Source organism: Dermochelys coriacea, chromosome 26, assembly GCF_009764565.3.
Source record: "Dermochelys coriacea isolate rDerCor1 chromosome 26, rDerCor1.pri.v4, whole genome shotgun sequence".
NCBI lineage: Eukaryota > Metazoa > Chordata > Testudines > Dermochelyidae > Dermochelys > Dermochelys coriacea.
Window position 1 is genome coordinate 6845157 of NC_050093.1, and position 25123 is coordinate 6870279.

The window sequence follows — 25123 nt, forward strand, 5'->3', positions numbered from 1 at the left end:
ACAGCTGGGGGGGGCCCTACCCCTCGCACCGCACCCCCCCCCCCGGGGCTTTGCAGCCGCGCCTCCTGGTGCTTTTGCAGCCGGGAGCTGACATCACAATGGGAGGGGAGCGGCCCCTTCCAATCAGCGCCCAACCCAGCTTCTAAGCCGGGCTGCCATTGGCGGAAAGAGCCCGGGGGGGGCGTGGTCCGCGCCAGGGGGGCGGGGCGCCCTGCAAGAAGCGACTGAACTTTCTCGCCGCAGCGCGCTCGCCTGTTCGCGCTGATGGAGCTGAGCCGCGGCCGGCCCGCGGCGGCGCTGCCCGGGATGGAGGCCGAGAGCCTGGGCGAGGACTATGAGAGCCTGCCCACCGGCGCTTCCCTCTCCACCCACATGACGGCCGGGGCGGTGGCCGGCATCCTGGAGCACACGGTCATGTACCCGGTGGACTCGGTCAAGGTGCGCGGCGCTGCAGGGCGTCCCTCGTTGGTGCATGGGTGGGGGGGAGCACTTACCGCTCCCTCTGCTCCGTCCCCTCCTCGCCCGTCTCATTGTGTGGCGCTTCCTTCTGCGTTATGGCAAACGGGCTGTGTGTGTTCGTGCAAACGTGCTTCCTTGCCCGTGTATTCGTGCAAACGTTGGGGTGATTGTGTTCCCATTTTTCCTCTGCTGGGGGGATGGCAATTTCCCCTATCTCCTTGTGAGTGCGCACTTTCCAGTTTAAAATGCGCGGGGCTGCTGTCTTTTCCCCCCCCCCATCTTCCCTCTGCATTATACTTTCTTTTCTTATGTGTCTTTCCATAAGGGGGTTGTGCTTTCCCCCCCCCCCGCAGCCCTTTCTGTGTTGTATTTCCCTATGTATTATTGTGGGGTAAGGTAGAATTTTCTCAGTCCCTTTCCCCCCCCCCCCACTTCCTTTCTGTCCTGTTGCAAAATTGGGGTGCATGGAGCATCATTGCCCCTTGTGGTTCTGTGCCATAGATTATGAAGTGGGCCTGGGGAATGACTGCAGGCTTCAGTAGTAAACTCAAGAAAGCTGTCAGCCTGCATGGGAAGGGCTGTGTATCTTGGACTAATGCATGTGCCGCTCTAAACACGTGTGATAGCTTCATGGAAGGGAGGGTTGCAGCTCCTGCACTGTGATCTGCAACTGCAGCCTGGACAAAGGTGTAAAGAGCTGTTGATTCTGCACTTGTGTTTTACTCTTCTCTTACTGACTTTTACGGGGCCCAGATAGTGGGGAGGATGTAACAGTGCAGTGTCTGTGAGTGCACCGTGGCTCATTAGAGGGGTAAAAGTCCATATTGTGCCATGTTTCTGCTTCAGTTGTATCAGGGAAGAGTTGGTTTGCCTTAAGTGTCATGTTAATAACTCAGGTTGTGCAATCAACAGTGAACCTGTCTGTGGAACCTGTTGGATCCCTTTTCAAGGGTGTTTTAACATGTTCTGCTTGCAGAGAAATCTTGTAAAGAAGGTGGTAGTGCCAGCTAGTATTGTCTGTTTAGGAGTTCCGAGGAGTCTGCGTCTCCAGGATGCTTGATGTATGAGCCCAGGTTAGAGTGATCCAGGTGAGGGTCAAAAGTGGTGGGCTAACAGAAAAGGAGCCAAAGCAGAAGCCTTGTTTAAATGATGGGTGCACTACCTGTAGCCGGTGGAGTCTTAAATACAGGCTAGCAGCAACTCTCTTTGCCCAGCTTGAGGGCAGAGTTTGATGAACTGATCTCAGTGGCCAAGTCCATCTCATCCCCTCTGGAGGAAGATAAAACTGTTGGCTAACGCTGCGATTGTATGCATTTAGTTCTGACTTGTACATGTATACTAGGCTTGTACATGTATATGCCGATCCAGGCTGGCTGCTGACTTCTGACAAGCTGTTAATAATACAGCGGTATTGTTATGAAGATAGACCCCCTGTTTGTGCTCCGGTCTACTCCAGTGGAAGTTAGCATGTATGTTAGGACACTGAGGTTATTATTAACACCTCTATAAAGAATGGAAGGTTTTAAAGGTGTCTGAGGTTGTATGGATCTCAGAGTAATTATTTTGACTTCTGTTTAACTATATATCCATTCACAAATAGACTGTAGCTTAAAATCGGGGGAGGAAAAAAAAAGGCTATAAAGACTGCAAACAGTGTGATTTGTAAATGACAAAGACCTTTTAAGAGATGCATCAACATTTTGACACAGTGAATTTAGTGAGCAGGCAGGCTTAAGAATAGGAACAAAACATGGGTAATGAAAGCTGGCAGAATTCTCCTGGCCCCAGATTTCACCGCAAATCCCAGTTCACTGCAGGTTTGCAGCGCTGGGCCAGTGTATGGCTTTTGGGTGGAAAAAAATATGAAATTGATTAGCTTCATATGGTGTTCGTCTGAAACCAGACAGAACTCTGCAGTGACCTGAAACTCTAAGTGAAATTAGTGGGTTGCAAATGGACACATCTGAGTCTAACACCAGCCAAGTCCAGTGCAAAAGTAAAAACCTTAATTGGGAGGCTCAACTTGCTTACAACAAAGGCCTGGAGCTAACTGTCTGTCCTGAGAGAGAGGATGACCTTGTGGGTAACTGGGTATTAGGCTCCCTGGATTCGGTTTCTGGCTGTGCTGTAGGCATCTTCTGTGGCCTAGTGTAAATGCCTCAAGGTAGGTCTACACGGCAAACAAAGCAAAAAACAGCCCACCACAGCGGGTCTCGGAGCTTGGGTCAACTGACTCAGCCTTGCACTATGGGGCAAAACATAGTAGTGTAGATGTTCTCCCTTGGACTGGAGCCCAGGCTCTGAGACCTGGCTCCAGGCTAAAGGGGAACATCTATACTAGTAATTTTTGCCCCTGTAGCATGAGTCTGAGTCGGTTGACCTGGGCTCTGAGACTTGCTGCTGTGTCGGTCTCTTGTGTGGTGTTTTTTGTTTTGCAGTCTGTTGTCACCATTGGTCACATGAGGATAATATCTACTTTGCATATGGCATGAGACGAAGTTGTTAATATTGTAAATCTTTTGAGGTCAATGCACAGAAGTAGCACTTACTGATCAGGGATAATAATATATTGTACAAAGTTGCTAGTCTTCACAACCTGTCTAGGATGTCTTATGCCCCAATATTCCTAAGTACATAGTTTGATAAACACCCCTAGAATAGTAGGGCATGTCCCTGTTAAGAAGTGGATTGCTTCAAAATGTTCCACTAAGCTTTCTTTCCTAGTTCAAACAAATGATCCCCGTCTTATTCACTGTAGCTATCTAGAAGCATGTTGTCCTAATCATAAGTTAGAGATGGCAAAGACCTATTTGGCCATTTAGATTGTAGGTTTTCAATGTGGGGGTTGGGGTTACCTGGCCTTTCACATCTTGCCAAATGGGAGAGGGATCCCAAGTAAATTCTGGGGGAGCTGATGCTCTAATTTATCTCCTGTACTTGCAGGGCTGTTTGAAACCACAGTAGAAAGATGAGTTTGAAGGGAAAGGGAGGAAATTCCAGTATCACACTGTTAATGCAGAAGACACTTCCACGCTGACAGATGAATGCACAGGGAGTATTCCTATGCCCATTTGTTCCCCTCATTCCTGACTTCCATTCTAATTGCAGTATTTCATGATGAGCCAGTTCCTTTGGGTTCTTTTGTGCAACCTTTCTAGGTCACTGAATTGTGCTGGATTAAAAATTTTTTAATTTTTAATTTGCTTTTTCTAACAATCTGCAGAATGGTGTTAATCGTGGGGCATCGCTTTTCTTATATGGCTTACGTTAACAGTGTAAGTAGTGTTATCTCCAAGTCACCTCCCTTTTCATGCCAATAGGCGGGTATAATGAGCTTACTGCCAAGTCATGGTTAGAGTTGCACATCACCACTCAGGACTTTCCAGTGTTATTCAAGAGGTCATTTCCTTTACTGGGAAATTGGTGGGGAGAGGGAGTAAATGAAAGTAATGCCTGTTTTCTTTTAAGCAGAGCTGCTCTGTAGCAAGGTTAAATACACTGAGATCTATGTCATGGTCAAGGGGAATGACAGTCCTAAATTGCTTCACAGTCTGATTACTAAGAGGGTAAAGAGTAGCAGCCGTGTTAGTCTGTATTCGCAAAAAGAAAAGGAGAACTTGTGGCACCTTAGAGACTAACCAATTTATTTGAGCATAAGCTTTCATGAGCTGTAGCTCACTTCCACGGATGCATTCCGTGGAAAATACAGTGGGGAGATTTATAAATTTTCCACGGAATGCATCCGATGAAGTGAACTGTAGCTCACGAAAGCTTATGCTCAAATAAATGTGTTAGTCTCTAAGGTGCCATAAGTACTCTCTTTTTTCTTTTTAAGAGGGTAAAGTTTTCTCTGATGGGGGGGGCGGGGTGATGACTTAGATGGCATGCTCCATTAGAAGATCTCAAATCACTTTAAGGTAGGTAAATGTTACCCCCATTCTGTAGATACTGAAACTGAGGCATAGAACATAAGCAAATAACCCAAAGTCACACAGTGCCACAGCTGGGAATAGAATTCAGACTTAGAGATTCCTGGTTTTGTGCTCTACTTACAGTGGCAGGCAGTATTATCTAGAATCTCATCTCTCAAATCCTGGTGGGTTAAGAATGAAAGCTGACAACAATGAAGTGCAAAAAAAACCCAACCCTCTTTTTTTTTTCCTCTAGCAAAATTCTACTTTAAGCAACTTGATTTATATCTCTTAATCCCATACTCCTAATTCTATATGCATGTTCCTTTTTCATCATCAGACATTGCCAATCTGTTACATTGCAAATTGTATACGTGTAGGGGTCACTTTCCCACCGCTGAAGTGCAGCCACTTGTGGAGCGTAACGCAACAAACTGTGATCCTCACCCTTGTGCAGCACTATCGGAAGCTGCAGTTGCTCATATAGGTAGAAAATAGGTAGTCCTTACCATTTACATGGCCAAATTATGCCTTCATTTAACCCATTGGGATTGCACAGGTGTAATGGCAAAACTCTGTCCATGTAGGCTGCTCTTAGGCAGTGTTGTCCAGTGGCTAGAACACTGGACCAGTGCTCAGGAGACGTGGGTTCTATTCCTGACTCTGCTGAGTGACCGTGGGCCGCTTTCCCTTTTGTGCCTGAGTTTCCCCATGTAAAATAGGGATAATGATCCTTGCCTCCTTTTGTAAAGTGCTTTGAGAGCTACTCATGAAAAGCTCTACGTAAGAGCTAGGTATTGCGTTGAGCCATCACGCTTGCTTGAACAGCAGAATTTGGAAATTCAAGAGGCTGTCTACAGTTTCTCTCCTAAAGGTTTATGATGCCACCAGGAAGCTGCAGGCACTTTGCTCATTGCTGCTTCTGTGCCAAGTAAAGCAAAGTATCTAGGAAAGTGAAAAGGAAGAGCCCATTTCAGCTACAGTGTGTGAAGAAATGTTAGAAGTGACGCTGCCAAGGACTTTCCCTGCCATCTATTTCCTGGAACGTCCCATCTGCTATGATCTCTTGTTACATCTTTGATCGTAGTTTTCATTGCTTAGGGTGTCATTTTTGATAGTTTAATTCAAAGCTTCCTCTCATAAAGGTTGTTTCAGGTCACCAGGTGTTCTGTGCTGACTTCAGTAGCAACAGTTGTGCTACAGCAAACTGCAAAAAATGAGAAGCGCTCTGTAAGAGCTGGGTGGTAAAATATTGCTTCCATCTGTAGGTCTTAGAGCTCTTTACAAAGGAGGAGGTCTGTACCATTACAAAGAAGGGAAGTAACTTGCCCAAGGATACCCAACAGACTGGTGGCAGAGCCAGGAGTAAAATTGGGTCTCTTGAGTCCTGGTTCAGCGCTCTATGCGCTAGCCAGACTCTCCGTTCTGTCATTCTGCATCTGACCCCACAGACCAGCCACACTTCTGTCCAGTGCTATACTTAGTACCAAATGGAAGGGTGATTGTGTGGTTAAGGCAATGTACTGGGACTTCGGAGATCGGAGTTTAATACCTGACTGGGCCACAAACTCCCTGTGTGCCCTTGCACAAGTCACTTCGTGGGTGTCTGTTTCCCAGTCTATAAAGTGAGGAGGATGATCCTTCTCTTTTGTACATTGATCATAACACTCCCCACCTTAAAGAGTTTATATGCCATGTGTTTGTATGTGACCTAACACAATGGATCTTGGGTCTCCAGGTAATACTATATTACTAATAAAGCATTTAGAATCTGACTTTACTAGTGCACTGGGTAAGCATTATTCCTCTCTTTCGATGAAGAAACTGACACGGAGTTTGATTGGCTTGCCGAAGGTCTCAAAGGGTGTCCGTCGGAGCTGGAATTAGAAATAAGGAGTTTGTCTCTCAGTCCTGTGGTCTGATACAGTTCGGGAAAGTTCATGTTTTACAGGGTAAGCCAAAGCTTTCATCCTCTGAGAATCTCTTCCTTTAGTACTGATTATGTTGGGTGATCTGCTTGTCACCTGCAGTGACAGTGAAACTAGTATATTAATACAGTTGCCTGTTTAAAAGCAAGAAGTTTCAAAGTACGTATATACCAAGGAAGTTGCATGGCTGGAATTCATAGGTTTCATTAAGAGGATTTGACGCTTACTCAGCCAGACTGTAGCCGTATGTACTCCATGTCTCGGACTGTTGAAAAACTTGACTTCTCGTGACTTTGTATTTGTAATTGAAATGGTCAGTAATAGATCGCTTGTAACAAAATGTGTTGGCTGTGACGCTAAATTTCCATCCTCTAAAAGAAATTGACTAAACATTACTTACAACACTGATGAATTTCTGTTTATACTTATGTAATGCTAGTGGTGAAATATAGGGATTAACTTTGTGAAACTTCCAGAAAAACACCTTGTAGACTAACTAAATGTCTGGACAGTATTTTTCCCCCTCCTCCCCCCCACCCCCCGAGTTTTGTTATTAACTATTAAGAGGTCCTGAGTCTGACAGGCAATTTATTGAAGTAAATTAAGCTCTAATTATTCTGTTAATGTTATCTTTAGGTAGAAAATTAAATACTTGTTTGTTTTTTTTATTGCTCTACTAGGAGTGTCCATCAATGTTCTTGGTGCTCTTGAAAATCTTAGTGTATTTTTTAACAAATAAACAGTGGCATCACTTACCCCAGCTCAAGTCAAATAACCCAGTGACAAGATAGCGCAGAGTAACCTCCCCACAGCATACCTCCACCACCACTACCTAGTGCTGCCCAACACCCCTCTCCTCCATCTGCTAAAGTAAATTTGATTGCCTACAGGTCTCACAATGACTTTAGAGTTTCTCAAACATTTTGTAGTGTGAACCTCGCCTCTTCCCACTGGTGCCCGAATAGTAATCCTGTGGCAGGTATAACCATTGTTTTCATGAACATGTATTAGGAGTATAATATATCTTAAACTCTTTTAATTCAAAAAGAACAGGAGTATTTGTGGCACCTTGGAGACTAAGCCCACGAAAGCTTATGCTCAAATAAATTTGTTAGTCTCTAAGGTGCCACAAGTACTCCTGTTTTTGCAGTTACAGACTAATACGGCTGCTACTCTGAAACCCATCTTGGAATGCAGTTTCTCAACTGGAAATGAGGGGGCAACTTGTGACCCATCGGCTCTCTGTGGACCATGTGCGAAGTGCTCTGCAGATCACACTTTGGAATCCACTGCTCAAAAGTCGCTACTGTAATGTATCCCCTGCTGGGTGAAATGCAACTGCTTAAACTGCTGTGCTGCTTTGATCAGCACCTGGCACTGGTGGACATCAATTGAGGACTGCACTGAAGAAATGGGTGTATCATGGGGCTTCTCAAACCTTGTAGTATCCTGATCCTCCTGTCTGCTTCCCAATCCTGATGTGATACCTTCCTGTCATTGAGTAGCATTTGCAGCACAGCTTCAGAACCACTGTTCTATTTCTATATTCAGTTAAAAGGGCAGCAATGGAAGCTCTGAGCTAGGGAGTAAGAATCTTGTGAAGGGGCTAGTGAGTAGAACTTCTGTACTGTACTATCCCCAAAGTAAAACTTGGGGGGTTAAAGTGGTATATGCAGCATTGAATCACTTTTTTGCTTTAACAGAATAGTCACTACGGCTCTGCCTTGCATCTTTTCATAAATATTAGAAAGGGTTAAATAAAATGTACATTGCAGATGAAAGCTTCCTCTGTTTGAAGGCCTGGGTCATGAAGCAGGAACTGAATGAATGCAATGCTTAGGGCAGGACAAATCCAGAATGTGGTAGGAAGTCTAGTAGCCAACTCTCTTGTAATAGCCATGTGCTGACCAACAGCACTAGCGAGGTCATGTCTGGCTTGAAGGAGAACTTCAGATCTCTTTCTTAAATGGTTAAAGATCTTAAATGATTAGCAAGGTCTAGAATTTGGGCGGGGGGGGGAGGGTAATTAAGATAAACATTGGAATTTTTCTTCTTTCACTTGACTGCCCAGACCAAATAAATAATTGTGGGTACCACTGTATAAGGGATTTATCAGACTCCCATTGACTTCAGTGGGCTTTGGATCAGGCATTAAATGCACCCATCAAACTGATATTTAGCGAGTCTTTATAACAGATTGACTGTATCCGTGGACTGGGCTGGTAACTGAAGGGTGTTAGATAATCCAGCTAGTCCTGTACGTTGTTCATGTCCTGGCTTTCTGCAAGGAGTTCAATGGCTTGTTTCCAGCATTGCTTCCTTTAGGGAAACTGAAACCAGCTTAACTGGATAACCTTAATTGTTATATAGGCTTTTTGCTGCTTATGCAATAAGGATTATTTTAAGTGGCCAGGGTAAAATCTCTTTCTTGATCACTTAAGTAATAAGGATGTGAGGTTTTTAAAGAATCTTTCGCTGACTTCACACAGGCATCTGAAAAGGTGGACCAGCCAACCTCGGTACCGAGTTGCAGCGTCTAAAGCTGTGTGTCTATGCTGCAGACTTCTGCTGGCATAGCTGCTATGTTGGCAGGGGTCTGAAGAGTTGTGATCCCTGGCCAACATAGCTGTGCTTGGAAAAGCCCCTAATATTAGATGCAGTTACACTGACAAAGCCACACTTCTACTGATATAGCTTGTTTGACTTGGGGGAAGTGTGTGCATGCATAGGGAGGAACGTGTGTGAGAGAGAGAGAAATGCACTATACTGGGAAAAGTGCAGCTTTGCTGGTATAGCAAACGGTTACGTCTAGTTCCTGGTGTAGACGTGGCCTTAGATGCAAATTGCAGCTCATGGTAGTTTCCACATATCTGATTTGAGAGATTCTGAAGGCACAAGATAACTGCTGTACAACTCCTATATATTAAGGTTTGGCTACTGCACACTTAGGATGGATCAGATCACCGTAATACAAGGAATTAATATTGCAAGAAATCATGAGAGGTGCAAAAATAAAAAAAGGAACATTGAAACGTCTTGGATGAGTAAGCATACACCTGTTAGTCATTTTTCCCCTCCTCCCTCAGTGTCCTAATCTCACGACTGAGGGATAAATTAGTAGGCAACTATATAGCCACTATTGCAGCTTTCTAAATGTGGAAGTATGTTCAGGTTTATCTTAGTGCTTACAGGGAGGCTCAGTGCAGGTGAATGCTCAGTAAATTGTTTTCCACACAGCTCTGCGGAGTTGGTGTCAAAATAATAATTATCTAATGTTGCAAGTGTAAAATCCAATATGGCCCCTGCTCTCAAGAATTTTAGGTCTAAAAGTCTTGATTGTAGACATCTGGTTCTGGGGGAGAAGGGGAAAGGAGGAGAGAGGGAACAAGGCTTAGAGTTACAAGGGTACAAGGTTGCTTTGACAGTTCAGTACATGTCTTTCTCTCTTGAAACCTGGGCTCGCATCCCTGGCTTTGCTATAGGCTTCCTCTGTGCCTTTGGCAAGTGGCTTAGATTACATGGACACAGCAAAAGTGGCGGGGGGGGGGGGGGAGAGGGAACCATGCAGCAGTGGGTCTCAGTGCTGGGGCCAACTGACTTGGGCTTTCAAGTCCAGAACTAAAGGTAGCAGTGCAGACCTTTTCGGCTTGGGCTATAGCCTGGGTTGAGAGACGCTTCCCACGCCAGGTTTCAGAACCCGGGGTTTCAGCCCGAGCGGGAGCATCTACATGCCTATCTTTTTGCCCTGCAGCATGAGCCTGAGTCTCTTGACCCAGGCGCTGAGACTCTCAGCTGTTTTTGCTTTGTAGACGTGCCCTAAGTCACTTGCGTGCGGTCACGGAAGAAGCCCTGCAGTGTGAGTCTGAATCAGTTGACTTAAGCTCTTGGACTCGCTACGGTGAGTCTCTTTTTGCTGTGTAGACACACCCTTAATCTCATTGTACCTCAGTTTGCCCATCTGTAAAATGGGGATGCTCCTTTTTTTTCTCCCATTCCTTGTCTTGCCTATTCAGATTATAAGGCAACTCCTGCACAGAGAAGCTTATTGTATGTACAGCACCTCACAGTGTGTTCCTGAACTTGATTGGGGACTTCAGCTTCTACTGGAAATCAAAGAATAAATAAACTGAGAATGAATTAACATGCCATTCCTCTTTGCTCCAAAACAGTGAAGGACGCTTTCTGTGGGGTGGGGAAACGTAACTTCCTTCAATAAAAGAAGACTGCTCAGGTGTGTGCCTGCACATAGATTTCCAAGTTGAGGTGACACTTAAAGAGAATATAACGGTCTAGGTTCACTGCCATTAAGACTGCATAATAACAATACATAGCTCTTTATATGATCTCAAAGCACCTTACAAAGGAGATCAGAATCATTCTCCCCAGATTGCAAATGGGTAAACTGAGGCACAGAGGCAAGTGACTTGCCCATGGTCACCCAGTAGGTCAGTGGCAGAGCTGAGAATGTAACGCAGGTCTCCCTAGTCCTAGTCCAGTACACTAGCCATCATGTATAGCTTATTCCTGGCTGCTCTTAGCATAAACCAATCAGGAGGAGGTAAGGTGCTTGGCCTCTCACAGGGTCATGCTCTTAGTTTTAACGATAGACCTTTTTTTTTTTTTTGCATTGTTTGACACTTCCTGCTTTGGACAGGATAGAACACACAGAGCATCACTGATAACATCGTTTCTTTCATCCGTAAACATTAATTCCTTTTTTAAATCACTCTTCTGGATTGGACAAAGAATGTGTTCTAGTTGGTGCAAAAACGGGGGACGGGAGCTGCATGCTTGTGAACCCGTGTGACTAAAGAGGGTGTGGCACAGAAGTATTTCAAAATTCCTTTAGTGCTTTGCCTGTAGTCACGTGTTTTCGTTAGCGCCAGTGATTGGTTGCTTTTGAAAATTGAGCTGTCTTTTCATGCTTTTGTTTGGTGTGTGGGTTTAACTAATCAGGTTTCCCTGGTTTTCTGCCAAGGCTCAGGTACTCTGGATGTACTGTTTGAGTGTTCTAAAATTTTATAAAACAGATCTGGCCCAGTGAGTATCAAAACAATTGAGCCTGGATGTCAGTAATAGCTGTGGTCTAAGGCCCTGATCCAGCAATGTTTGTGTGCATACTTCACTTTAAATGTGTGATTTAGTTCCACTGAGTTCATTGAGGGCGTGTCTAAATGGGGAAATAGACCAGAAAAGCTGTTGTGGAATAAGATATTGCAGAATAAATATTCCAAAATAGCTCCCCTAAATGAACTTTTATTCTGGAGTAATTGAATCACTCACAAAGCAGAATAATTGTTCCGGAATAAAATCACTTTGGTTCTGAAATAGTGTCTACATGGGAAACTATTCTGGAATAGTTTATTCTGCATTAGCTGTTCTGGTCGGCTTTCCCAAGTACGCAACCATGAGGACGGCATGTGAGGCCTAATCTGCACTAGAAAAGGTTTGCTGGTGTTGCTGTTCCGACAAAATGTATGTGTAGATGCGGTTTATAAGTTTTATACCTGCAAAAGAACTCTAGCTGGCATTAGTTCCCTGAACAAAATAAGCTGGAAAAGTGCTTTTTTCGTCCCTTCTCCACCCCCGGTTTAACTGGCTGCACAGGGCTTTGCTGCTATAAAAGTGTCAGAAAAATCTCACTCTTAACAGACATTACTCCTGAAATTTAAGCGTAGACCTTAGCCAAGCTAAGCACATGAGTTTTCAGGATCTGGGGCCTCAAATGGCATTTATATGCCTTGACAATCATAGCAATTAAAACTCTGAGATGGGGCAGGGGAGGGGTAAAGCTCTTGGAGGTTTTGAATAAATTCCTGTACCTGTTAATTGCGTAGTTGTTAAAACTTTTTACAAAAAAAAAGTCTCATGAGCTTGGCTTCTGACTTGCCTTTTGAACTTGCTTGGATGCTGAAGAAATGACAGGAACAGAAAGTGAAAATGTGTCCTTATATTTCATTGATAGTGGCCGTAATGTGCTAACCCAATGGAGCAATGTTTGGGTTGCATAACCTTCAGGAAACATTTTTAAAATAAATAGTCATTTTGGTTATTTTTAAAGATTTCTATCAGTACAAAATTAGATTCTGTGAATTTTTTCTTGGAACACAGTTATTACTTGTATTTAAATAACTCTCTCAAAGCACTTTGCAAAGGCAACTAAACATATTTAAGATGGGTGTTTGAAAACTGAGGCCCAGGGAAGGGAAAACTGCTTTCTCAAGGTCACACAGTGAACTAGGGAGGATTATCCAGTACTCTTGAGCCCAGCCCTGCGTTTACAATTGGAGCAACTGCCACCTAGTGTCCCTTACATAGGTGGCTCTTTATGTGACTTGTCAGGACAGATGTTTTTAAAATCAACTAACGTGATTCCAAAATAGACGGGAGGGTGGCTATTCCTAATGTCAAGTCAGTGGTGGGGGTAGCCTCTTTGACAGAAATCATGATTTATTTTTTTTCCCACCTGGTAAGACTCTGGTTAATTCACTTTCCTTTCCCTGTCATATCTTTAGGTCGTCTTTGTGTTGTTGTTTTTTGTTTTTGTTTGTTTGTTGATTTCTTCCACCACTTGAAGAAAACAAAAAAATACCAAAAGCACTGCATTTTTCAGTTAGAGCAATGAATGCGGTTTGTTATGGGGTTGTTAAAGGAACTTGATTAAACTTCAGAAACAGTCTGGGGAGGGCGAACTTGGGTAATGCTTACTGTGCTTTGGTTCATGGTCCTGCATCTGAGTCGTAAATTACCACCTATGGGTGGTGGGTTTTTGTTTGTTTGGTTTTGTTTGGTTTTGTTTGGTTGGTTTTGTTTGTTTGTTTGGTTTTGTTTTGTTTTTGGACTTTAGCCAAATGTTGTCTCTTTGGTATTCATTCAGGTTTTCCACTTGATAGAATTATCACGCCCTTGTGCCCAGCGAGTCTTAGAGGGTCAAAGTAACTATTATTTTATAACCGGCGAAGGGCTAGCTGAATTCTAGATGCTTTTGTAGGAAGCAGGGGAAGTTCTGACATGATTTGTAACTAGATGCTTAAGCCCTTTTTTCTTTACCTATGGATTCGACTGAGCATGGTGCAAAGTGTTTGCTAATATAATAGAGGTATGTTTTATGGTATCATTAAAGGCTTGCTACCTAATCTCTGATTTTTATTAGGTAGTCTGTTCCTTGCATGACTGCTTTAGAGCATATGACGACGCACATGGCCAGGAAGGAAGCAGTGCCTTGTGGTTAAGACACTTGAGAGATCTGAATTTGATTCCTGGCTCTACTGCGGACTCCCAGTCTGGCCTTGCGCAAGGCATTTTAGTTTTTTCCTGCTCTGGTTCCCTATCGGTAAAATGGGGATAACACTTCCCTGTCTGAAGTGTTTGTCCTCACCACCTCGGGAATGATTGAAACATTTGGATTCTATAGCAGTAGGGGCTATAGAAATACTTAGATACACCGATCTTCTTTGTGGTGTGCAGAAAAGAGTGTTACAGAAGGGCAAAAATGCATCCGATGAAGTGAGCTGTAGCTCACGCAAGCTTATGCTCAAATAAATGTGTTAGTCTCTAAGGTGCCACAAGTACTCCTTTTCTTTTTGCGAATACAGACTAACACGGCTGCTACTCTAAAACCGCAAGCCTGTCTCTGGTATTTCTCCCTTCTCCTTCCCCCCCCCCCCCCACAGCAAGTTAGAGGGGTGGTCTCTATTGTTGATCTCAGTGCTTAGACCTACTGGATTCACTTAGTAGGCCCGACAGTTGCAAGTCACCAGCTGTAAATTAGCCTCTGTCCATTAACAAATATAATTCCTGTGTTTTTTTTAGGGGGGGTTACTGCAAATATAACAATATGCAGGGGACTAGCTTCATGTGCCTTGTATCTTCCTTTAATCGGTAGTTCTGTGTAAGTGGGGTTTACTGTACTGGGTTGGCAAAAAGCAGATTTACAGCCTGCAATTCTATTTGGGTATTATTTGGGCAAGCAGGGACACGGGTTGCTCATGCAGTCTAGCACTTAGCACCTAGATGTAATGGAAATGCAGGCCAGGAAATGCGTTTAAATTGCTAACTAAGCCCTGATATTGCCCTTGAGGGCCCTGGCCAGTGGAATTGAAGGAGTGTTCTTCAGCGGTTAGAGTAGGGGACTGAGAATTTGGATGACTGGGTTTTTCCTTCCCACTCAGTTGCTTTGACAGCGTGGACAATTCACAGTGTGTCATCAGTGAGATAGGTAAAGGGATGGTCTCAGGTATTAGTAAGTGTGTAAAGCATTCATGTCCAGGATTAAAAAGTAGCATAGGAGTGCTTAATGTCTGAAAATGTCTAAGTTAATAGTTGCTTTTTCCAGATGTAATGGATATGGTGAATAGAAGCTTTTTTAATAATCATTTTCTGCTTATCACTGGCTTCCAGGCTGTTAATACCTCTGCAGTTTTGAGCAGGAAAGCTTTCACCTCTTGATTTGCAGTACTGTGAGCATCTTGTAAGTACACTTTCTGCTTTAGGTACAATAGAAACCCTTCTACTTTCAGACTAATACTACAACTTTGCCTTTACTCTGACCTTTTGAACCATTCCCTGACAATGAGTGCAGCTCTTACTCCTCAGTTTAGTCTCGCCTGTAAATCAGCTGTTATAATTCAGGGTTTTAAAAGACAGATGCAATATTGTTACACTTATGTGTCAGTCGTAGATATTGTCTTGGTACTGTAAAGTACCAGGACCATATTTCTTAATGCAGGTATTCTCCAGCGCTCTGAGCTTGCAAACACGCATCAGAGGTAGGCTGTGTCTATGCCACCAGCGCTACAACGCTCGCTACAGTGCTCGCTACAGTGACTGAGGGGGTTTTCACAAAAAAGAAAAGGAGTACTTGTGGCACCTTAGAGACTAACAAATTTATTTGAGCATAAGCTTTCGTGAGCTACAGCTCACTTCATCGAATGCATTCGGTGGGGTTTTCCATCACTATAGTCGATCTGCGTCCTCGAGAAGCAGTAGCTAGGTTGATAGCAGAATTCTTCAGTCTATCGACCTAGCAGTATCTACTCTGGGGCTTAGCTTGGCTTTACCGTGTCTCTCGGGGGTGAATTTTTCAAGCCCCTGACTTACATAGTTGGCTGACGTAAGATTTGGGTGCAGATCAGGCCTAGCTTTGTGGAAGCGAGAAGGTCCATATTTGGAGGGAGATTAAAATGAATACCTCAGTGCCCACATCAGAGTATGTGTTATGCAGTCTTCATAAAACAGAAGATATAGTATTAGTCTGTGACCGTTCTGTGCAGTTGGATGGTATCTCAAGCAGAATGCACTAAAATACTTTTCAGATCTCTACATCTACCAAAGAAAGTTTATAAACTTACTTGGTATTATAGTGGAGGCTGTTGGTCCTTTTCTGACCTTGTAATGGTTATCTTCTGTGTCTACGAGAGCTGAGCTGGACAAAGGTGGGGGTAATTTTGTATTTTGAAAGTGTCTTAATCTTTTTTTATAACACCTCTGGTTTTTATTCAAAGGCTCTCCTGCATAGTTACTCAGGCTTTGTCTACACTACACAGCGTTTACTGACATGGCCATGTCATTAAAAGTCGGGCAGTGTAAACACTGTTTGTTGGCACTTTTGCTGACAAAATACTTCCACCCCCTACGAGCGGGGTTTGCGTTTTCCGCTCCTGCCGACAAGGATCTATTTACACTGCCGCTTTGCACAGCAAAACTTTTGTCTTTCAGTGGGGGCTTTTTAAGCATTTGTGAATGACAAAAGTTTTGTCATTCAGTTGGCAGCGTAGACAAAGCCTTGGATGCTTTAGGGCAGGGCTGGCCAACCTGTGGCTCCGGAGCCCCGTGCGGCTTTTCCGAAGTAAATATGCGGCTCCTTGTATAGGCACCGACTCTGGGGCTGGAGCTACAGGTGCCAACTTTCCAATGTGCCGGCAGGTGCTCACTGCTCAACCCCTGGCTCTGCCACAGGCCCAGCCCCCACTCAAACCCTTCCTGCCCCCTCCCCTGAGCCTGCCATGCCCTTGCTCCTCCCGCTCCCCACCAGCGCCTCCTACGTGCCACGAAGCAGCTGATCGGGGGGGGGGGGGGCTGCTGATGCATTACTGTGGCTTTTCGGCAATGTATATTGGTAAATTCTGGTGCCTTCTCAGGCTGAGCTTGGCCACCCCTACTTCAGGGCCTCAGCTCTGAAAACACTTAAGTTGTGAATGTGTGAGAGAAGGTGTTCTGTGTTTTTTGTTTTTTGGTTTTTTTTTTTTTTTTTTTTTTCAAAAGCTTCAATGATGACGTCATTGAGTGAGTGGCCAAGGACGTACCCTATACCTGTAATACTTTCCGTGGAGTGTTCTGGATCAAAGGCGTTCCTCAACATCCAGATCCTGTGTCCTCTGGTCAAAACAGACACTGTGGTATCTTGTCCTCCTAAATGGTCTGTTAGGGGAAAGCAGCAACACTGGAAAACTCGGCTAGTGAGTTTAAGGAGATATGAAGTCTGCTGTCTGAGGTTAGGAATGTGGGTAAACTTTCCATGGAACTTCTGTAGACCCTTCTCATGAAGTGGTCAAAAAATGGATCCTGTAGGGCCACAGTTCTGTCTTCTGGTGCGGCTGTGTAACACTGCTTACCAGTCAATTCTCATCCAGATAAATTAGGCCTCTCTAGAGATCTGCTTTTCTTGCTTACAAAATGGAAAGCCTCTTTCTCTTCTTCCAAGGGGCCTCACCTTTTTACAACTTTCTCAAATTATATTTTTGGGGGGGGCTGACAAAAAACGTGACTGTTTTTAGAGGCATGGAACGTTACAGGCTTGTCACCAATTACAAAGCACGTTGTGCAGTTGATGATGAAATAATTCGGTGTGCATTTCTGCATGAGAGTCCTCATTCTGCAGAAGAGGAGAAGAAAATATGGAAGTTTTTGCAGGTTCTGGTAAGCAGGCAATTCTGTATGTTAACACACGATCTACTAGATTGCCTAAAGAATTGCACAAACTCTCTGCAAGTTCTCGCTATTTTCCCCCACCCTGTTGGAGAATTTACTTTCAGTAATTTCTGCGATATGTGACTCTCAAGATCAGTTTTAATTGCCTTGGTAAACAGCATCTGCCAGGAAATGACCAAACAATCACTAAAACCAGGCTGTCATGTGGAATGGGGAAATGGCGTATGGGTTATAACAGGAACAAATTTTAAAGGCTCAATGTGTCATTCCTTGCTCAACCCAAACTCCCTTAACGAGGAAGCTGGCAAACTTGCTGTCTCTGAACTCGCCCCACTTGTATGTTCATGCTTTGAATATACTGAATTATAACCTCCCGACCTAGACATCCTGCGAATATTTTAAAAATTTGGTTGTCGACACTTGGAGTCTTGGATGTAATGCAGTATAGTCTAGCTGGCCTAAGAGCGTTAATACGTTCCATTGTCCTAGAACTTTGGAAGAGACTGGTTCCTGGGCTCTGTGCCAAGGAAGTGTGCTCTTCTTTTGTGAAGGAGCCCCAAGGCCTTAGGCTGTAGCAGCCCCTGCTGGCGTGAGGCTGGAATGTCTGCAGCATTGGTATGCATCGCACAAACGGTTTCTTGGGTGCCCTTCATCAGAAGAAATCTGCTGCCTGCTTGAGTTCCTTACTACATAGGGAAGGAAAGGTGGAGATGGGGCTGCTGTGTGTCCGTTACCCTTGGGGATTGCAGTTCTTTAACAAGCTGCAGCTGCTAAGGACTTAACATAGAAGTCCTTGTCTGGAGGTTAGTATAAGCGAAGGCATCATGGTGTGTTCTGGAATTTTTAAATGTCAGTGATGGATTGTGTGATGCAAACTGGGCTGCGCAGCTTTGGCAATTGCTGAATGTTTTAGACTTTCTCAGTACTGCAGGCTAAGGATTAATGTGGCACAATCTGGAGATGTCAGAGCTCCGCATAACGGAATTATTCACGTCTCTAACCAGGGACGCGCATGTTGGCTCGCAGGGGCCTTGCAGTGCTTTAGGACGATTGGCACACCTTGTTCTTTTGAAGACAGCTAATTAAAGTCCTCTTACTCTTCTTACAGACCCGAATGCAGAGTTTGCAACCAGATCCCAAAGCCCAGTACAAGAGCGTGTATGGGGCCCTGAAGAAGATTATTCACACTGAAGGCTTCTGGAGGCCTTTAAGAGGAATTAACGTCACTGTGCTGGGGGCTGGCCCTGCCCATGCAATGTATTTTGCCTGCTATGAAAAAATGAAAAGGACTTTAAGTGACATTATTCACCATGGAGGAAACAGCCACCTGGCCAATGGTATTTTGCAAATGTTTGCAGTTAATTGCTTGTCTCTTGCCTGCTTCCTGCTTTTACAGTGGCCTGGAATCCTTGTGTCTACTCTGGTGCTTTGGGAAGAACTTGATGCTGGCTTCGATTTGTTGCATTCAGCCTGGTCTTGCACAGACCCTTGAAGTGTACATGTATTTGGGGGCGGTGGAGAAATACAAGATGCAAAACCTACTTCCAAGTTTCCAAGGCCAGCAGGTTCCATTAGGACACTTTTATGGTCAGGCTTCCAAAAGTGCTCTGCATTCACCGTGTCAAGCTCTTGACGAGCTGGCCCCTTCCTTTGGTGCTTTATATAGTGGCTGAGCTGCTCAGAAAATCCGGCCTCTAGAGAATGTTAAGTGGCACGGTGGGCCTTTGCTGTGTTAGGGCTAACCTAACATAATGCTCCAGAATTGCAACATAGGATATGTTTGCACAGCAGCTGGAAGGTGCAATGCCCAGCTCAGGTAGACGTTACACAGGCGAGCTTTGATGGAGCTAGTGCTCCAAAAATAGCCATGTGGTAGCGGTGGCATGGATGGTGGCTTAGGCTAGCCACCTGACTACAACCCCATCCGAGACTCGAGTACCTTCTTGCTTGGCTAGCCCAAGTCGCCACCTGTGCCATCACAGCCGTGCACCATTTTTAGTGCACTAGCTGAAGCGGCACTGACATGTCTATGTATTCCTGAGCTTGGGATTCCATCTCCCAGCTGTTTAGACATTCCCGTAGAGAACAGATTGGCTTTGAAACAAGCTTTTCTGTTGTAGGCTTCTGCTTTTGAGTGGGTTTCGTCTTTCTCCTACTGGGTAAGAGGAACAGAAATGGCTTATTAGAACTTCTATGGGGAGCGGCTTCTTAAAAGGGGACGCTGGCATAAATGTATTTGTGTGTGTGTGGTTTTTTTTTAATACATATGCACACAGCCCAGTTGCAGTGTTCAGAACAGAATAGTTTCCCTTTTTAATGCACAGCCCCTTACTTGGCCAGACAGTGTCTTTGTCAGAGGTACTGCTGGCCACCAAAATGTTGTCTTCCTTCTACCAAAAATTTCTGCCACCCTGCAAACCATGGGAAGAATGCTCTGTCTCAATCAGAAGTTAGTCTGGATGTAGGAGTCACTTGCAGAAACCCTCTGGCCTGTTACGCAGGTCAAACTAGAGGACCATGATAGTCCCTCCTGGCTTTCACCTGTGAAAGCTTGAGTGGAATTTGTTCATCTTAGTCCCCCAATGAGTGCATTAGTCCCAACCTATTGTCATAGCATGTCATTAATTTTGAGATGGTCTTGAAACTGAACACTGTGTCGAACGTTACGTTTCCAGATGGACCAAGGTTCAGTCATGACGCATGCTTCTAACACCATAGCAGCATGGTGAATGCATATGTAGCTTAAAAAAAACGGGGCTTTGTTCTTACTGTGCTGACGTAGGGTTTCTTGGGTTTCCATGCAGTACTCAAAGCAGTGACGGTGACTGATGGCCAGTTGCATCAGTCTATCATTTCTTCAGCAGACCGATCTGCACTAGATCTTTCATTAAGCTGCTTGATAAAAGGCCTTCTCTACACAGAGGGTTTTGCCAGTGTAGCTATATTAAGAAAACCATCTAGTTTGGGCACTTAGTAGTATAAAAATGCTTATACTAGAACAGCTTATGCAGGTTCCCATGACCATCATAAACTGTACCGGTATAGCTGTGTCCGCACTAGAGGGTTCTATTGGCATACCTATGTTGATTAGGAGTGTGGTTTGTTTTTTCTTCCACACCCTTAACAGACATTGCTTTGCCAGTACCACGTAAGTATAGGCCAGGACTTAATGTTTTTTGCTTAACGACTCCTTTAAAGTCATGTGCTCTTATTTCCCACGTTTATTGGCCAAAACTGTACAAGCTTTCAGTAGCAACAGTGGAAATTTAAGTTAAATACTGAGGACAAGGAGAACTGCTTAGAAAAGCCATTCGGGCAATGGAGAAATGGGTTAAGGGAGGCTCTGGAAATCTAGTTACGCTTGAAGTGAAGCTCATCTACCAGTGCTAATTAAGGAATCTGTAAGGCCTTAAATGCACTAGAGATTACATTAAACTAAGTAAACTTTAAAAATCAGTCTGGGTAAACTGATGTAAATTCCCGGTTAAAAACACATTTAAACCAGTGTTAACCTTGCTTAAATCAGTAAAGCTTGGATGTTTTTACACTGATCTAGTAAAACTGGCGCAGTTTGCTAGCATAGGCGGAGCCTGCATCCGTTCCATCATACGGAAACAGGATGGACTACGTGACTTATCATATTGACCCAACTCCAGTGGCAGGCACATTAAGTTGTAGCAGATGTCCCTTCCAGCCCATTCTATGGATGGATTTTATCACTTCCATGAAGAGCTCAGGACTGTTAATTTGAGAATATACTGTGGGAACGGAGGCTGTTGCGTGACTTTATGCACTGCCTGTCTAGAATTGTGACTTAACACTGGTCGAGGTTAACCTACAGAAGCTGTCCAGAATTATATTGTGAAGGGAACTCTTCTGTTTTGCAGGGATAGCCGGGAGCATGGCCACATTGCTCCATGATGCAGTAATGAATCCGGCTGAAGGTAATGTCCTTTATTGTATGTGGAAGTGGAGTTGAATTGGGGGAAGAAAGTAAGTTGCTTGGCAACTCACCAGTTGAGTAGTGTGTAACAACTACTTTTTTTTTTTTTTTTCTTTTCTCCCCACTGACTGAGCTAAGGGTCATGGTAAGCTTGTGCAAAGAAACCCTGTTCACTTCAGTTGAAATTGATGGAACTTCTCAGTTGCGTGGATTCTGAGCACATTTTCTCCTAACATATATATGAGGAATAAAATTGATCCTTCATTTGAATGTTGACATTTTTTTATCCGATTCTCTAAGCCAACTGTTGAAGGGCAAAACATTCTGAATGCCCTTTCGGCTCTCCTGGGTGTGTTTTGTTTTTGTTTTTTAAAAAGCCTCCCTAAATCTGTAGCTTCTTATATATTGTGTAGCCAGAGATCAGAAAAATAAAAACCAATGTGTGCTGCAAATGTCATCCGGCTTAGATGGAAATTCTGCTCATGAGCAGCATGGTACCCTTCTGAAGGCAGAGTATCATCTTGGGGAAATTCTAATAAAGTTATTGGTAATTATTCATTCTCTAAACATGGTACTTGATATTTAAAGCCCTCATGCTATGGTGCTGAGCACACTATATATACTTGGGTAGAATGCCTGATGGTTTCTGTGTGGCGTTTCTCAGTGTACATCCTTCTTAAACCGATGGGGAAGACATCTGCAGTGAAATTCTAGCTCCTTTGGAGTCAGTGGGGCCATGATGTCACTCCAAAGTTCCAGAGTCTTCAGAGTGTCTCAGCTGCACAATAAATCACTTGCAGCGTAACTACTGGCCGGAGCCCATAACTTGCAGTGTAGCATGCAAAATGCACTCTGGATTTGCAAGCAAATGGATGCTATCCACCGAAAGTATCCCAGCACTCCTCATTTCTCTCTGTGTGGTTTAACATTCACTACTGCATGTTTATCAGTGAACTGCTTTTGAAGTGTATGTTCTTGATATGCTGTGGCCTTCATGTGTTTGATTTCTATGTGCTTTAAGAACCCTCCCATAATTTTCCATAATGTACACTTGAAGGAAAAGTTTTCCTTAAGGGAAAAATATTTATAGCATCAGATTTCTCTATATTTATTGAAACTGTCTGAGGAATTTTTTTGCAAAAACTCACAAATTCCTCTTCCCCCCCCCCCCCAACAGAAATGTTTGAAAGCTAAAAATTTCCAATCTGCTTTATTGGTTAAAAACATTCTTTGAAGAGGTAACATCACAGTGGCTAATTAGAGCGTGGGACCACAAGCCAAGCGCTTGTGAGTTGCACTCCTAGCTCTGCCACTGAGTCTCTACGGCCTTGGACCAAATCACTTAACACGTGATAGTGCTTCCATTGCTGTAACAGGGTTGTTGCTATGGTGAGTTTTGCAACTGACTTCTAAAGAAGCCTCTTAATTTGTCCCTGTTATCTCTAAAATGATCTTTGCCTCATTAAGGAATTGAGAGTTCCCTCTGGTATGGGAAAGCTCTATGAAAGGGTGAAGTGTGTAGCTTTTTGCTTAAAGACGTGACTAGGACGTCTACAAAAAGATACAACAGATGCTTCTGTCTGCAGCATTATCCAGCTAGGGTGCTCCCCATTGCTGTAGGGAAGGTTTGCAATGCTCGTGAATTGGGAGCATAGCTCAAGGTTGAGATGATGTTAATTACAAAAGAACTTGTGTCTAACTTGTTTATCTTTTATCCCATTGGCTGCCCATCCCTCCCATCTGGTGCCATGTGACCTCCCGCGGCCGCTACTGTATCAGTGGTGAAGCAGCGGATGCAGATGTACAACTCCCCTTACAAAACAGTTTTGGAGTGCATACGAGCCGTGCATAGGACTGAAGGGCTGGGTGCCTTCTACCGGAGCTACACCACGCAGCTCACCATGAACGTCCCCTTCCAAGCCATTCACTTCATCACGTACGAGTTCATGCAGGAGCACATCAACCCGCGCCGGGAATACAACCCCCGCTCGCACATCCTCTCTGGTGCCATCGCAGGAGCCGTGGCTGCCGCGGCCACCACACCCCTTGACGTCTGCAAGACATTGCTGAACACTCAGGAAAACATGGCCTTGAGTTCAGTGAACATCAGTGGGCACCTCTCCGGAATGGCCAATGCTTTCAGGACAGTTTATCAGCTGGGCGGTATCCCCGGGTATTTCCGAGGGGTCCAGGCTCGTGTCATTTACCAGATGCCTTCAACTGCCATTGCGTGGTCAGTGTACGAGTTCTTTAAGTACTTCCTCACGAAGCACAAGCTGGAAAAAAGAGCTCCTTATTGAAAGACTTGACTAGAGCGAGCCTAAGGTTCAGATGACATTTTTGTAAACTCTGAGGGACTCGCTAGTGTTGTGAAACATGCAAGATTTCTTGTGGATTCACAATTGAATTTCACTTTTCTGTCGTTGGTGGGGAGAGGAATTAAGTGGTCATTGGTGAAATTTGGCACCCTCTTTGCTAGAATCAAATGTTCTAAAGACTTTTTAAAATATATTTATAGCTTTGGAGAAGTGACATTACTGATTCCCCTCCCCCCCTGCCCCCCCCTCCCCGATAAGCTCTAAGATGTAGTATTACAGCTTTGCCAGAAAACTTGAGACTGCACAGGGGGGAAAAAAATAGTATGGTGAGATATTTTACAGCAAAGAAATTAAATATCCTGTCACTGAACAAACTTTTATATATAACATAATATAAAATAGATGGATAATGTTTATCCTTTATTTTTCTATGTAGGAATTTTGTTTTAATAGTATTACAGCTGGAAGCTGAGCTGTTTTTAGAGGCGGGGGGGAAGCTGAATTTTTCCATCATGATATGCAAGAACCAAAGCATTTTTTTTATTTTATTTTTTTTTAATAGCCAGAGTGGCTTTAATCATAGCATTTAACCCAAAACAGTAGCCAGGATTTTCATTTGTACGTATGTAAGCTGCCTCCAGTTTTATGGCATCCACTTGACACCTTAAAGGAGCCCAACTTTTTGAAAGTGCTGAGCACATGCTCTCGGAAAATGGTCTGTTTGAGGGGTCTCAAGTTGGGCAGCGAAAATCACTGATTGCTCTTGAAAAACCTTAGTTTAATTGTTACACCTGTAGCTGACTTATGATTGTACTTGAAAGATGAGTATTTTTGGCAAACTTATTTTAAAGGTACCTTTTGTGGCGTTTTAATAGATAATAGGTTTCATTACTCTTATTTATTCATAATCTTATTTTCCACTAAGGCCTCGCTCCTGCTTACACATGAGTAACTGTGCAGGACTCGTGCCCGTTTACATACAGAATGTAACTTTTGTGTATAAGTGTGCAGGAGCAGAGTATCGGTTTACAGTTCTGTAAGACAACTCGCCTTGAATTATAAGAGTTGCATACTGACCACAAGGAAACTGTCAATCACAATGCAAAAAAAGCTCTTGAAAAGTGAAACCTTAAACAGGAGAACAGCAGAATCAAAACCTTTTTGTAAAGCAAAGCCAACAAACAGCAGCTGTTTGTTGTCCAATTGATATGTATAAAAGAAGTGTCCTAAAACCTAAAGTTTAGTGGATTTTAGTGCTTTGGGTACTTCGTTTGCTGCTATGACGTCCGATGCTTCATTTCATGCTTCTGTAGAAAAGAACTCCGTGCATTCAAAAAAAGCAGATCGGACCCTCGGTTCTCTTTTTATGGGCTTTTTTTTTTTTTAAGCGAGGTTTGTGGATGGCTCCACTTAGCCTCCATACCTCATCTTCTTACAATGTGATGTTGAATCCAGTGTTTATCAAATATAGCTCCTGCACTTGAGGCTAGGAAAACCATTGACTGCTCTCCCCAAATTAAACTGACCACTTTTGCAAATATAGTGTCTGAATTTTAAATATCTAATATTTGACCAAGTTATCTAATTTAGGTGCAATAATATTATAGAAGATGAAAAGGTTTTGCTGGTCTAAAG

General features: G+C 43.8%; 1 protein-coding gene across 3 annotated transcripts; it reads left to right on the forward strand.

Annotated features, from left to right (window-relative positions):
• Positions 1-203: 203 nt before the first annotated feature.
• On the forward strand, positions 204-23972 carry SLC25A37 (solute carrier family 25 member 37). 3 transcript variants are annotated; one of them, XM_038384945.2, is made up of 4 exons: positions 204-438; positions 18336-18564; positions 21115-21171; positions 22950-23972. In XM_038384945.2, exons 1-4 carry the CDS (start codon positions 265-267, stop codon positions 23468-23470), a joined length of 981 nt encoding a protein of 326 aa, XP_038240873.1. In that variant the 5' UTR covers positions 204-264; the 3' UTR covers positions 23471-23972. The 3 variants fall into 3 exon arrangements, with proteins under 3 accessions (XP_038240873.1, XP_043358867.1, XP_043358868.1); XM_043502932.1 differs by lacking the exon at positions 204-438 and adding an exon at positions 15536-15732; XM_043502933.1 differs by lacking the exon at positions 204-438 and adding an exon at positions 17779-18030.
• The last annotated feature ends 1151 nt before the right edge of the window (positions 23973-25123 follow it).